Consider the following 13,016-nt stretch of genomic DNA (forward strand, 5'->3'; position numbering starts at 1 on the left):
TTCCTTCCTTCCTTCCTTCCTTCCTTCCTTCCTTCCTTCCTTCCTTTTTTTCTCTGTCTTCCTCTCTTTCTTATCTCTTTCCTCTCTTTTTCTCTCTCCTTCTTCCTCCCTTCCTCCCTTTCTCTTCTTTCTCCCTCCCTTCCTTCCTCCCTCCACTCCTTTTTTCTCTGTCTTCCTTTTTTTAATCTTCTCTCTTTCTCCCCCTCTTCCCTCTCCCCCTTCTTTTCTCTCCTTCTGCCCCAGGAGGTCTGTTTTTAAATGCTCATAAGAAATAAACAATCACACAAAAAGCTGATCTCCACATTTCTAGATAACAGTCCCTCTTTTCTTTCCTCCTCAGGCCAGTGTATCAGTTAATAGCCCCCACACGGGTCCATGTGGCTTCCCTGCTTTGTCAATGCTCTCTTGTGTGCCAGGCCACTCGCTGCCCTCAGTGCAGTCCAAGAACCAGCTGGCTCCCTCCTACCCCAGGCCTCCTCTCACGGTCCTCATTGGTCAGTTCCCGTCTGCAGCAGGGCTGCACTGGTGTCAATAGACCTTCTCCACCCCTAGGAAAGGAATAAGAAGCCAGCGTCTGGTGCCTTTCTTCAGCACAAGGAAAGAAGCGAGAGAGAACCCTAGGCAGTCACAGGCAGGTGAGTGAGGGTCTGTGCGGCCAGCAGAGGCTCTTGGGGAAGGAGCCCTGCCCCACTGCCGTGCTGGGGGTGCACTGCCACCAGTGTCTGGTCTCTTGTAGTGGTGCTGCTTTTCTTGCTGAGGGTGAAGGTGGGCTTGGCTCTTTGAGACGCAGTGAGTGCCAGCATCAGAGTTTCTGGCCTGGGTCTCTCCCCAGGAGAAGCCAGGGCCAGGGAGTTTGCCCAGGTTTCCCAGAGGTGGCTTTTACTGTTATTTGAATCCTGGCTCAGGGACAAAGCCCCTGCCTTTCTTTCAAGATGTTCCATGAACTTTTTCTTCCTTTTCTCACTCCTATGCCTGAAGGGAACTTAGCACTCCTGGGATTTGAGAGCCAGAAGGAAGCTTTGAAATAGCCAGAGAAGTTCTTAGGGTCCCAGATCTGGGCTGTGAGGACTGTTAGGGTCCTTTAGTCCAGCCCCCCACTCCCCGTAGTCCCAGGTCATCCTTCAGACTGTCTTGGCTCACAATCAAGGGCCAGTTTCTAATTCCCTTTACTCTGATTGTTGGCTTCATCCATAATGCTAGCGGGGGAACCACTGCCAACTGCCTCCATTGTCCTGCCTTGAGGAGGATACTAATGGTGATTAAAGCATTAGCTGAGCCCTTGTTAGGTGCCAGGCACACATCTCCTCCCCTGGACACTGCCTGGCAGCCTCCGGAAGGCTGCAGAAAATAGCTCTTTGCACATAAGGAGCAGTGCTGCTCGGTTTGGAGAAGAGAACCCTTGGCCGGTGGGTCTGTCTATTTCCTGGTCATCTCTACGGGAAGTCCAGCTTCTGTTCCCAAAGGGGGCTCTCCTGCTGCTGTCCGTCCTCATCTGTCTGAGAGGTCAGAGTAGGCTCTGTCTTCAAGAGAGTTAAGAAAAGATTATGTGGCAATATTCCTAGGAAGAAAGGAGACACCAAGAAATAGAGATTTAAAAAGAAAAGTTGTGACTTTCATGCTTGGTGAAGAGATTCCTCATTTTAACCAGGACAGAATGTTTGATGTAGAGAAGTGTGGAGAGGTTGGGCAGGGGAGGGGAGAACTGGGCAGGGCAGGACTGGGCAGAGCTGGGCAGGACTGGGCAAGGCAGGGCAGGGCAGGACTGAACCTCTCAGGCTCCACTAATCTGATACATTTGGCACAAATGACTTTGTAACCCTTTGGGTTTTAGTGTGCTGTTCCCAAGTGAGAGAGAAACATGGGGTTGGTGGGCTCTTAGCTCCAGATCTGGGCAGGCCCTGAGAGGTCAGTGAGTCCAACGGCCTTATCTTACAGTTGAGGAAACGAAAGACCAGAGAAAGACAGTGACTTGCCTGGGGTCCCACTGCTATTAAGTGTCTAGAGACTGACTACAGAAATCTCTACCAGACGGAGAATTGGCCCAAGACTTTCCTGATCAGAAACTTAACAGCTGAATGGGTGGTGACGGGAGCCTTCCCTGCCTCATCTCCTTAACTTGATATTGTACATCGGAGGCTCTGAGCTGATATCTACACAGCCCCAAGGTCTGCACAGCACTTTACAGCTGTTACCACCTTTGCCACAGCCACAGCCGCCAGAGGACCCAGGGATTCCCCACGTATCTCGCAGCTAGGAAGTGTCCGAGGCAGGATTTTTACCTGGTTCTTTTTAGCCACATGGCAGCCCAGTGCTGTCCTCTAGGCATCACTACCTCTGTCCTAAGATTCGCAGAGCCTTGGGACTAGAAAAGGGTCAGTCCAGATTCGGAGTTGGGTGGAAGACCCTAGTCCTGGGGCCGGGGAGGCGGCCGTCCAGGGGTGTCAGGGGCCAGCCTCCCTAGGTCTGGAGTGGGGAGGGCCTTGGCTTTCAAGTCTCTGCAGCAGCTCTGTGGCTCAGGTCCTGCAGACAGAGGCTGTTCAGGAGGGAGCGCCCACTGACCCACCGACCAGGAATCAGGATCTTTCCCCAAATTCCCCGGGGCAATGAGCTGCAGACAGTGACTAAAATGTCAGTTTTTGCAGCCGCTTGCATGAATCTTGCAGGGATAGTCTTCTATCTCAAAGGTAGGGGACTGTGGGTGGAGAATATTTCATACAGTCAGTCCAGCTCAGCCAATGGCTTGGCCCATTTTGCTGAATATTTTCTTTCCTCTTTTGTTCTTTGTCACGAAGTATGGGAGTGGGGGTGGGGAGCAGGGTGTCGGAGGGATCTAGTTGAACCTTGGCGGGATGAACTCCTGGAGCCACATCACCAAGGCCCCAGCAGCAGGACAGAGTGCTGTCCAGGGCCCGTCCAAATGGAGCTCAGTGGCTTCTCTCCTCTGGCCCCCGGTCCCTCCTCCCCCGGGGCCTCCCTGCTCCTTCTGAGGAGTAAATGATCCCACGAGGTCCCCCTGAGTAGGGACTCTCTGCCCCTCATGGTTGGTTTGTTTAATTCTTAGGGTCATGGATGTGGGGCCACCAAGTCCAACTCCCTTGTTTTAACAGACGAGAAAACTGAGGCCCAGGAGAGGAAATGACTAAATGGGGTTGGAGCCCATCTTTGGACTCCAGGTGGAGGCAGTGCCTTCCCCTTTGCCTCATGTGTTGGCCCATCTCTGTCTTGTCTCAGAGAATGGAAAGTTGACACTTTTACTTTTCACTTTGAGGTCAGGTGCTGCCTCCTTCATGAAGCCCTTCTTGATTCCTCCAATAGGAGTCCCTCCCTCCTCTTTCTAGAACCCTTCTCTCGGGTTTCTGCCCCCACCTTATCCCCCTTCCCCCTAAACAAAGGTTCCTGGTGTAAAGTCGGAGAAAGAGGGAGGAAATGTGGTCTGCCCCTTCGTGGGGCTCCTGGAGGTCAAAGCAGCCTGGCAGGACACCTCACTCTCAGGGGTTCAGGCAGGACCTGGTTTCGGGGCTTCCAAAAGTCTGGGCAGGGGCCAGGTCAGGTGGCAGCAGTCGATCATCTGGGCCTCTTGGCTAGGAATTTCTCTGGAGAGAGCCCATAATGGTGTCAGGAGTCTGTTTCCAAGGGGACGCTTCAGGTAATTTTCTACTCCACATCAATTCTAAACCTGGAAAGAGTAATTTAATTGTTGTTATAAAGGATACACAATTTTAACTAGGAGAAACAGCTGCTCTCTTTAGAGCACACAAGGCAGGAGCTTGGATTTCCAGACCTGCCTTTTGGCCTGGGGCATTTTTTCCTTTTCTTGCCAGGTTTTGCTCTGGATGCTGGCTGAGTGAGAAGAGCAGAATTTGAGCCCCATTTCTCCCATTTGTAACTTCCTTGGGGGAGAAGGGAAAGGTTTGGGTCCCAAGAAGCCGGATGCTAGAGGGGCTGGGCCTCTGTGATCTTTTGCTGGTTGATCCTAGGTGACCTCTAGGTCAGTAATTTTTGACCCCATTAGAGGTCACTGATGGGAAAGCTGCCTGCAGGGTCATCATTCTTGTGACCATTATTGGGTCTGGATGGTCATTGTCATGGTCACACCCAGTAATTAGAAATGGAGGGAGCACATCAGGAAGGGTGTCTACACATGCAGTGTTGGCAGGATGCCTAAAGAAACAGTCCATTTTCTTGTCCCGTTGTATGCAGGAGAATCTGATCTTCACCATGTCGGACCTGGAGAAGGCCATGATGGCCATCATCGAGACGTTCCACCAGTATTCTGGGAAAGAGGGTGACAAGCACAAGCTGAAGAAGTCGGAGCTGAAGGAGCTGATCAACAATGAGCTCTCCCACTTCTTAGGGGTGAGTGCCACCCCCAGAAGGCTGGGCTCAGCCTTCCAAGGGAACATGGCGGAGGACTCCGCAAGCATGTGGGCAGTGATGCTGAGTGCTAGAATTCCTGGAGCTTCTCAGGAATGCCTGACTTTGAGGCTTGCACAGCACTTTAACCCCAGGGTCTATTCTTAGGCCCGTTTTCCTGACAAGGAAACTGAGGCTCTCCTAAGGTCGCACAGCTGGCTTGTGTTGGAGGCAAGGTGCAAAACCAGATCTTTCTGACACTAAACCCAACACTCTGCCTTGGAAGAAAATCCAGAAACAAAACCAAACAGAGTTGTAAGATCCTTGGAGCTGTCCAATGGAGATGAGGGAATGTGTGGCTGGCCATTTGGGGACGGGGTGTTGTCACGGCCCCCCACTCCCACCCCCTTACACCTTTCAGGCCTGTTTCTGCTGCCTTGGTTGTGGCACACTTATGCTGACCACATCCTGGGATGCCATAATAGCGCCAGAAGTTCAAGCTGTCCTCAGCCTCCAGTGAATCATCCTAGCCAGCTTGGGAGGGAACCAGTGGTCTTCCCTTTCTGTCTCAGGTTCCAGGTGGGACCCAGGACTGAGGGGAGGGGCTCTCCCTGGGCTGGGGCAGATGAGCCTGACACTCCAGGGGGATTGAAGTCAAGCCTTCCTGGATGTGCCCACTAAATCCTGGAACCTTATTTGGGAAATGTGTGCCCTGATGAGAAGGGGGTGTGTGTTGGGACCAGAATGAGAGATGAGAGAAGCACAGGGAGGCCTGAGACTCACAAAATGCATTTTTAAAAAGCCCAAAGAGAGAAAATCTTTGCATGCCTGTCAGGAGAATGTAGGGGGTTAGGGCATCCCATAACTGGTGAGAGGGGATCCTGGGTGTGAAGCCAAAAAGGACGTTGGAGGCCACTTGTTCCATCCCATTCATTTTACAGATGAGGAAACTAAGGCCCCGAGAAGAGAAGAGCTTTAAGGTCATTGATCTAAAACTGAAAGGGACATCAGAGGGCATGTAGTCCCACTCTCCCATTATAAAGCTGAGGAAATTGAGGCCCAGAGACTGGTGGTCTCAGGGGACCTCTGACCCCACTCGCCCCTCCACTCTATGGGCTTAGTGGTCAGGGCTGGCTTCTGTTTTGCTGACTTGGGGCCCTGCCTTGTTTCCTTCAGGAGATCAAGGAGCAGGAGACCGTGGACAAGGTCATGGAGACCCTGGATGCTGACGGAGATTCTGAGTGCGACTTCCAGGAGTTTGTGGCCTTCATTGCCGTGATCACCTCTGCCTGCCATGAGTTTTTTGAACATGAATGAAACCCCCAAGGAGTTCCATCTGTCACCAAAATCAAGCCAAGACCCCTCTGGAATTTTAAGCAAAGCAACAAAACAGAGCTTGTGGTCTGGTAGGACCCCAGCTGGCCATCCCCCCAGGTAGCTTACTTAGTAGGAAGTTTGATGCGCTTCATGAAGAGAAACAGGAGAGTTTCTTCCAGGACCATATCAAAGTGCCTCCTCTTCACTCTCCTTGCAGCCTCCCCATAGAGAACCTAGGGCCCCCCACTGTCCCATGGGGTCCATACCCAATGGTCAACCACACCCTGCAGGAAAGGTCTCATTTCCCTTTGTGAGGGCTAAGGAATGGCGAGGTGTTTGACTCAAGGTGGTTGCACCTTCCAAGGGGTATGGAGGCCATGTCTGACACTAACACCAATGGAGTAGCCCTGAAGACCATGACATTCCCTAGAGGTTTCCACAGCTCCCCCTACGCCGCCAGGTTTATTTTACAACATAGAGTGTTGCCCCAGGTTTCCCATCCTCAGATTTGCCTGCAATAGCTGGAAAGGGAAACCGGTAGTATCAACCCCCCAGCTCTGTAAAGCAGGGCCAGGATGGGAAGATTTGCCATCCCCTTTCCAAGGAGTGTGGGCTCCTGGAGGGCCAGGCTCTGTCCTTCTCCAGCTTTGTAACTTCAGCCCAGAGCATGGCACTGTGCACACAGCAAGTGTTTAATTGATGCTTGCTGGATGCTGAGTGACCATGGGAATGTGGGAGTGGATTTTCCCATAAGTCATTAGGAACCAACTGAGTAACACAAAGTATAATGAATAAAACCAAAGCAGATCAAACATTAATGTGCCTTATAAACTCCCAAAGTGCTGGAAGGATTAGCTTTAATCTATCAAAGCTGTAAAAGAATTCTCAACCTGACATTCTTTTCCTTTTCATTCACTCGTTCGCTCACTCACTCACTCACTCACTCAACAACCATTCCTTTTGGTGAGTCACTTGACTCCTGACATTTCTCTCAGTATTCCAGCATTTCTTTTGGTAGTGAGAGCAGCTGTGATGAGGAGGGAGGTGGGCAGCAAGTCACTACAGTAGAAAGTGCCCCAGATCAGCGATCAAAAGACCCAGGTTCTGCTCCTCTCTCTTCTAATAATTTTGCTGTGTGACCTTGGGCAAGTCTTTTCCCTGGGCTGTAGAATAAAATGACCTCTTGTCCTTCTAGCTCTGATCTTCCATGAATAACTGGTCTTGGTCTTGAAAAAAAAAAGCAAAAACAAACAAACAAACAAAAAACAGCCAATGAAAGCAACTTCCAACTTGTTTACCATTTGCTTATGGGGTCTTCACTCTCTGGCTCCCCAGATTAGACAATGACTAATGCCCCTGCTTGGCCTAACTTTGGAGCAGATGACCCCCGCTGGCTGTAGGAGTGTTCCCCAGCTCCCCAGGAACTCTTCCTGCTTCAGGAGCTTGCTGCCTGGCAGATGGATGCACTTCCTTTTCTTCTCAGAGGTTAGGCTTGGGCCCCAACTCTGGGACCCTCTCCTTCGGTTTTGTGGAATTGTCCTTTGTGGTTTTGGTTAAGTGGTTGGATAAGTTAAGGCAAGTTGAGAGATGTTCCTCCTGTGGTCCCCCCACTGTGGCAAACTTGAGCGAGGGATGCATGGCCGTGCACATCTGGGACTGCTCAGTCTTCATCTGCCCCAGATGATCACTTGCCCTCAGCCAAATATCAGATCCTCATCTGGCATCACCAAACTCTGGATTCCAAGTGGGGCCATTTTGCAAAGTCACAGATGCAAGGAAGGACTGATTGGAAAATGGAAACAGGTGTGTTCTCTGCTTTGTTGAGTTTTGTAATGGGGGGCAGACCTTGGAAAGTCATGGAGAGGTTGACAATAGACTCTGTACTCTCATCAAATAAAAGCAGCTCTCCTCCAGTCTCTTCTTTTATGGTCTTTTAAAGCTCCCTGGATGGGAAGTGGGCGCTGGGCAGGAGCCATGGCCCTGGCGGGTGGCTGCGCTGTGCTCATGGCCCTTGAGGGCCTCCTGCTTTCTGAATTTTTCATAGGGTGGCGTTGCAATAGGAACATGGCTCTAAATAATTTGAACATCAGGGTAAAGAGATGAATTGGAAAGGAGAGCAGTTCAATTGAGATAAAGGTCTTCTTGGCAGAGGCTGCTGTGTAAAGTTACTGAGGAAGCCCATTCAAACACTGAGCCAGCCTGCCGAGGAAACTGTTGGATCTTTCTTCTCCCTATTGTCACTGGCCCTGTCCCCTGAGGGGCTCTGTGTCACCCACACAGGCTTGCTTTGTCCACCATAATCTGGGACTGTTGCCCTGTCAGTTTTCCTCTGGCTTCCTTTTGTAATATCAGGGGGTAGCAGCTACTAGCAAACAACACAGATCCCTCTTTGTCAAAGCCTCTCCTGGAATTCAGTCTCCCTGAAAATCTGGCCTGCTGCAAAAGGTTCCACTGAGGCTAAACTATCATTGGCAAACAAGTAAGGAAGCCTTGCTTGAAGACATCTTGGAGGCAAAGCTGGGGGTTAGTGGACCCCCAACTCTGAGCTGACACTGTCAAGGGGCTGCTAAAAAAAGGTTCTATGACTTTAGGCTTCATTATGGGAGCAAATTATCCTGATTGTGGGAAGTAGATAGCAACAATTCCCCTGATTAGACCAGAGCACACCGACGGAATTGTTTCTGAGATATGGGCTCAGACAAACACATCTCCAAAGAGCAGAAGACTGAGGATTTTAGAGCCTAGAGAAGAAAATGTGCATATGTATGCCAGTGTGTGAGTGAGTGTATATGCTTATGTGTGAGTATATGTGCTCGTGTGTGAGTGCATGTGCTTGTGTGTGAGTGTATGTGCTTGTGTGTGAGTGTATGTGCCTGTGTGTGTGAGTGTATATGCTTGTATGTGAGTGTATGTGCCTGTGTGTGTGCATGTGCTTGTGTGTGTATGTGTTTGTGTATGTGAGTGTATGTGCTTGTGTGTGCTCATGAGTGTATGTATAAATCAATCAGCAAGCATTTATGAAACTCCTACTATGTGCTGTAATGGGTGCTAGGGAGAGAAAGGCAATGATGAAAGTCAGAAGACCATATCCAGATATTCGAAGGGTCATCATGTGGAAAAGGGCCTAGAGGTGTTATGAGTGGCTCCATTGATTAGGACAAAGGTCTGTGGGTGAACATGACAGGGAGGCAGATTTTGGCTCAGTTCAAGGAAGAATCTTTTTATAATTAAATTGGTCTAACGATGAAATGGGCTGTCTTTGTAGGGAGTGAGCCCCCCATCACCTGGAACATTCAAGCGGCAGCTGCATGCCCACCTGGTAGGGATGCTGCAGAAGAAGCTGTGCTTGCCCTAGAACTTCAGCGGTGGTCTCCTTCTGGCACCCCCGAAGGAGGCTGGGGCTGTGGGGATGTAGACCCCTCAGGGGTGACGGCTAGCAGAATGAGCCTGTGGGGCATTCAAAGCGGACACTAGAGAGCTAACAAAAGCGAGCACAGCCCTTACACAGCGGCCCTGCTGGACAGCTCCTTAGCGCCCGAGGCGGCTTCCGGGTGTTCTACGAGCCAAGCGCGACCTGCCAGGACGGCGAAGGACGTGGCGAGCCCAGGCACAGCACTTTTCGCATGTGCCCAGTGGGATCCTTTGCAGCCTTTCCGCACTTTGGGGGAGAGACAGCAAACAGCAGGCCTGAATTCCAGGGCCAGCCCTGCTGCTTCTTAGCTTTGTGACCTTGGGAAGTCGCCCCTCCCTGTGTGTGGGTTCTCTTCCCGCATAAGAAGAGTGGGCTGGTGCAGAGAACAATGGCTCGTAGACAAAGAGCGTTTTCCTCAGCCTTCTATGGTGGGTATGTGCTGGATTAAAGGTTAGCTAGTCTTACCTCTGCAGCTAGGGGGCGCCACAGAGCTCCTGACCTGGAGTCAGGAAGACTCATCTTTTGAGTTCAAGTCCAGCCTCGGACACTTACTAGCTGTGTGACCCTGGGCAAGTCACTTCACCCTGTTTGCCTCAGTTTCCTCATCCGTCAAATGAGCTGGAGAAGGAAACAGGCAAACCCCTCCAGTGTCTGTGCCAAGAAAAGCCCAGATGGGACCACAGAGAGTTGGACGCCACTGAGAACAACTGTCTTATCTCTGTTTTACAGATAAAGACACTGAGTCTGTGTGGAGTGCAGAACTTGGAATGAGAAAGTCCTGAGTTCAAATCTTGCCTCAGATGCGCATTTCCCCTCACTGAACCTCAGTTTTCTCATCTGTAAAATGGAGACAACAACGTAGTGCCTACCTCCCTGGGCAGTATGAGACTCAGATGAATTAGTGCTTTGCCTACTTTAAAGGGCTATGTAAGTGCCAGATGCCAAATCTCTCTCTCTCTCCTCCCCCCTCCAGGTAAGAAATGCAGAAATGTAGGTATCTGAGTATTTGCCTGACTTAACCATCTTTGCATAACTAGTTTCTCAGGTGGCATTCGGAGCCAGACTTCGTGTTTTGACGATCTTTCAGGATTTGGGGCTGAAAGGACCTTAGAGGCAGTTGAGTCCAACCCTCTCATTTTACAAGTGAAGAGAACTCGGCCCAAGGAGTGGAGGTGACTTTGAGGGTCAGAGGTGGGGGCTGAGTTAGCGCCCTTCCAGCTCTAGGGTTCTACCAAGTGAAGGGGCAGGGCTGACCCCACCGCCATGTTTCTGAGACCTGCGGAGCGGGGCTTTTGTCACATAGAAGGATGTCGGGGAGCTGGAGGGAGGTGATGCCCTAAGGTGGCCTCACTTTCGTGCAGAAGGCACTGAAGGCCCCGAGGAAGCAGAGCGGCCCAGATGAGCCGGGACCTCCTTTCGCTCGGGGGCCTCATAGGCCACCTCGCTGTCCTCGCTCCAGTGTTTGCCCGTCTTCTTCCGGTTCCTCTCGGCCATGACGATGGCAGCCACCACGGTGACGCAGACAGTGAAGGTGATGACCAGCACCGTGACCGTCTCGGCTGTGCACAGCTGAGTGTCCACCAGCGCCAGCGGCAGGTCCTGCAGGACTGGGGGCTCCCGGCAGGTCACGTTGCCATAGGCGTCCAGAAGCAGCCAGGGGACCCTGCGCAGCTTGCCGAAGACCCTCTGCAGGTCGCAGTCACACACCCAGGGGTTGTGGGCTAGCGTGATGGAGGTGCTCGGGGTCTGGATGGTTAGCAGGGTTCTGAACCGAATGTGTCCCAGGGCATTGTGGGCCAAGTTGAGGACCGCCAGGCTCTTGAGGGCCGTGAAGACGCCCGGTGCGATGCTCTGAATCTGGTTGCCCTCCAGGTCCAGGATCTCCAGGTGCTGCAGCATGGCGAACACGCCGTTCTGGAGATGCTGGAGGCGGTTGTTCTGGAGATGGAGCTGCCTCAAGCGCGTCAGGCTCTGGAACGCACCGCTCTGGATGGAGGAGATAGCGTTGTTCCCGACGCTCAGCGTCTGCAGCTCCTCGAAGTGTCGGAAGCTGTGGGGCGAGAGGTCCCGCAGCCGGTTGTGCGCCAGGCTGAGCTCCCGCAGCGCGCCGAGGCCGGCGGAGAAGCCGCTCCCCAGCGCCGAGATCTGGTTGTGCTGCAGGTCCAGCTTCCGCAGGCTCTCCAGCCCTGTCCAGGCCCCCTCAAACCCCGAGCTGATGTCATTGCCTCCCAGCAGCAGCACCTGTAATTTCCACAGGGACCTCAGGGAGGGGCCTGGAACTTGGAGCAGGTGACACCCAGAGAGGTCCAAGCGCTCTGTTTCCGGGGGGAAGGAGAGAGGGCCTGTCAAGCTCACTCCAGAGCAGTTCACCGACCCGGATCTCTCCTGGCAGAGGCAAGGGCCGGGACACGGGTCCTGAGAACTGGGCTCCAGGAGGGAAAGCAGGGCAGACGCCCAGAAGAGGCCGCCTCTGGACATCCTCAGGCTCGGGCGGCACAGTCCCATGGGTCCGTCTAAGGGGAAGGAGGCGACTGACTCGGAGTAGACACTTGTACCTGAAACATAATCCTCGGCAGTTAACACTAGTGAATTTTAATGAGAATGTAGCTCTATGCATTTACCTATTTATTCATCTGCAGCTATCAATTTAGCAAGAACGCTTAGGCATCCAGGCTGAAAAACGAAATGTAGCTAGAAAACCAAACCCATAGTGAGAAAGTGGGATAGCCTCAGAATGTGAGAGGCAGAGCACTGGCCTTGGAATCAGGAGGCCTAGATGGGAGTCTCTCCTCCGATGCTTCCCATGACCTGTGTGAATTTGGAAAAATCACTCTGGGCCTCAGTTTCCTCATCTGTAAAATAAGGCGTTCAGACTATGGCCACTGCAGTTTCTTGCAGCTCTAAATCTAAGACCCTAAATGCATCTAGAAGACTGGGAATCAGAAAGTGAAACCACTAAAAAGAAAAGTGGAGATAGAGCTAGAAAGCTGGGTAGCCAATAAGAAAGATCAAAATTTAGTAAAAAAACAAAAACCAAAGTGAAAACTGGCTAGAAAGCATAAGAGCGTAGTTTGCGAGTGGGAAGAGCCCAACCCTTTCATCTTACAGAGGAGGCACAGCTCAAGTAGTCTGCCCCGGTGTACACAACTGGTCAGTGTCTGAGTGGGGATTGGAGCCCAGGTCCTGCCGACTCCAGCTCCAAAAGCTCTAGCCGATATAATGTGCTGCCCATAAAGCAAGAACTAGTGAGGAAGTTGGAAACCTAGAATGCTAGAAAGCATAAGTGCTAGCTAGAGCATTACAGAATCTAGGAGTGGTCGAGTTCAGGTGCCACTTAGGCTGACAGCTTCTGGCCACAAATGCTTTCTACCATTCCTCCACCAGCCTCTGCCTGGAGCTGCCTGCTATCTCCTGTTCTAGCATTCCAGCCCATTCTCGTTTGGGAGAGTTCTGACCAGAAGGAAGGTTTGCCTGACATCACACCACAATCGTCTCTTTGGCTAACACCCCCCTTGCCTGTGGTTTTGCTCACCGGGGCCACAATGAGACTTCACATACTTGCATCCAGCAGTCATGGCCCAGGCCATCTGAATTCTTAGAGGGTTGGTTGGAGCCCTGACAAGGGAAGTCACTTGCCTTGTCTCACACAGCCAGTTCTTGTCAGAGGCAGACTAGAAGCTTGGCCCCCTTTTCTATCACCACCTGCCAGTCCTTAATTCTTGCTTTCCTCTACCCCCACCCACTTTCCTGTTCCTGTGCTACTAGACTCCCCTGCAGGACGTTGCACCACAGTGCCAAGTGGGGCCACTATAAATTCAAATGATGCAATCTCCAGTGGACCCTCACTGTTGCACAGAACTTCCTGCTTTGGAAGAGCTTTTGTTCTAATGGGGCAAGCACAGCCAGTCAGGTGCCACACTTTGATGTTTTTATC

General features: G+C 51.8%; 2 protein-coding genes across 4 annotated transcripts in view; both read left to right on the forward strand.

The window, feature by feature from the left end:
* The window catches only part of S100B (S100 calcium binding protein B), a 132,681-nt gene extending 125,098 nt beyond the window's left edge, over positions 1–7,583 (forward strand). The window contains exons 2-4 of the mRNA XM_069103099.1: positions 592–635; positions 4,201–4,356; positions 5,530–7,583. Of these exons, the coding sequence (XP_068959200.1) occupies positions 4,219–4,356; positions 5,530–5,670 (279 nt within the window). The 5' untranslated portion in view covers positions 592–635; positions 4,201–4,218 and the 3' untranslated portion in view covers positions 5,671–7,583. The remainder of the gene's footprint in view (positions 1–591; positions 636–4,200; positions 4,357–5,529) is intronic.
* The window catches only part of USP40 (ubiquitin specific peptidase 40), a 411,887-nt gene that overhangs the window by 48,604 nt on the left and 350,267 nt on the right, over positions 1–13,016 (forward strand). The gene's annotated exons all lie outside the window — the stretch shown is intronic.

Source organism: Petaurus breviceps, unplaced genomic scaffold (genome assembly GCF_028583685.1).
Source record: "Petaurus breviceps papuanus isolate PSGF00001 unplaced genomic scaffold, PetGlider_PUasm1.0 567, whole genome shotgun sequence".
Lineage (NCBI taxonomy): Eukaryota > Metazoa > Chordata > Mammalia > Diprotodontia > Petauridae > Petaurus > Petaurus breviceps.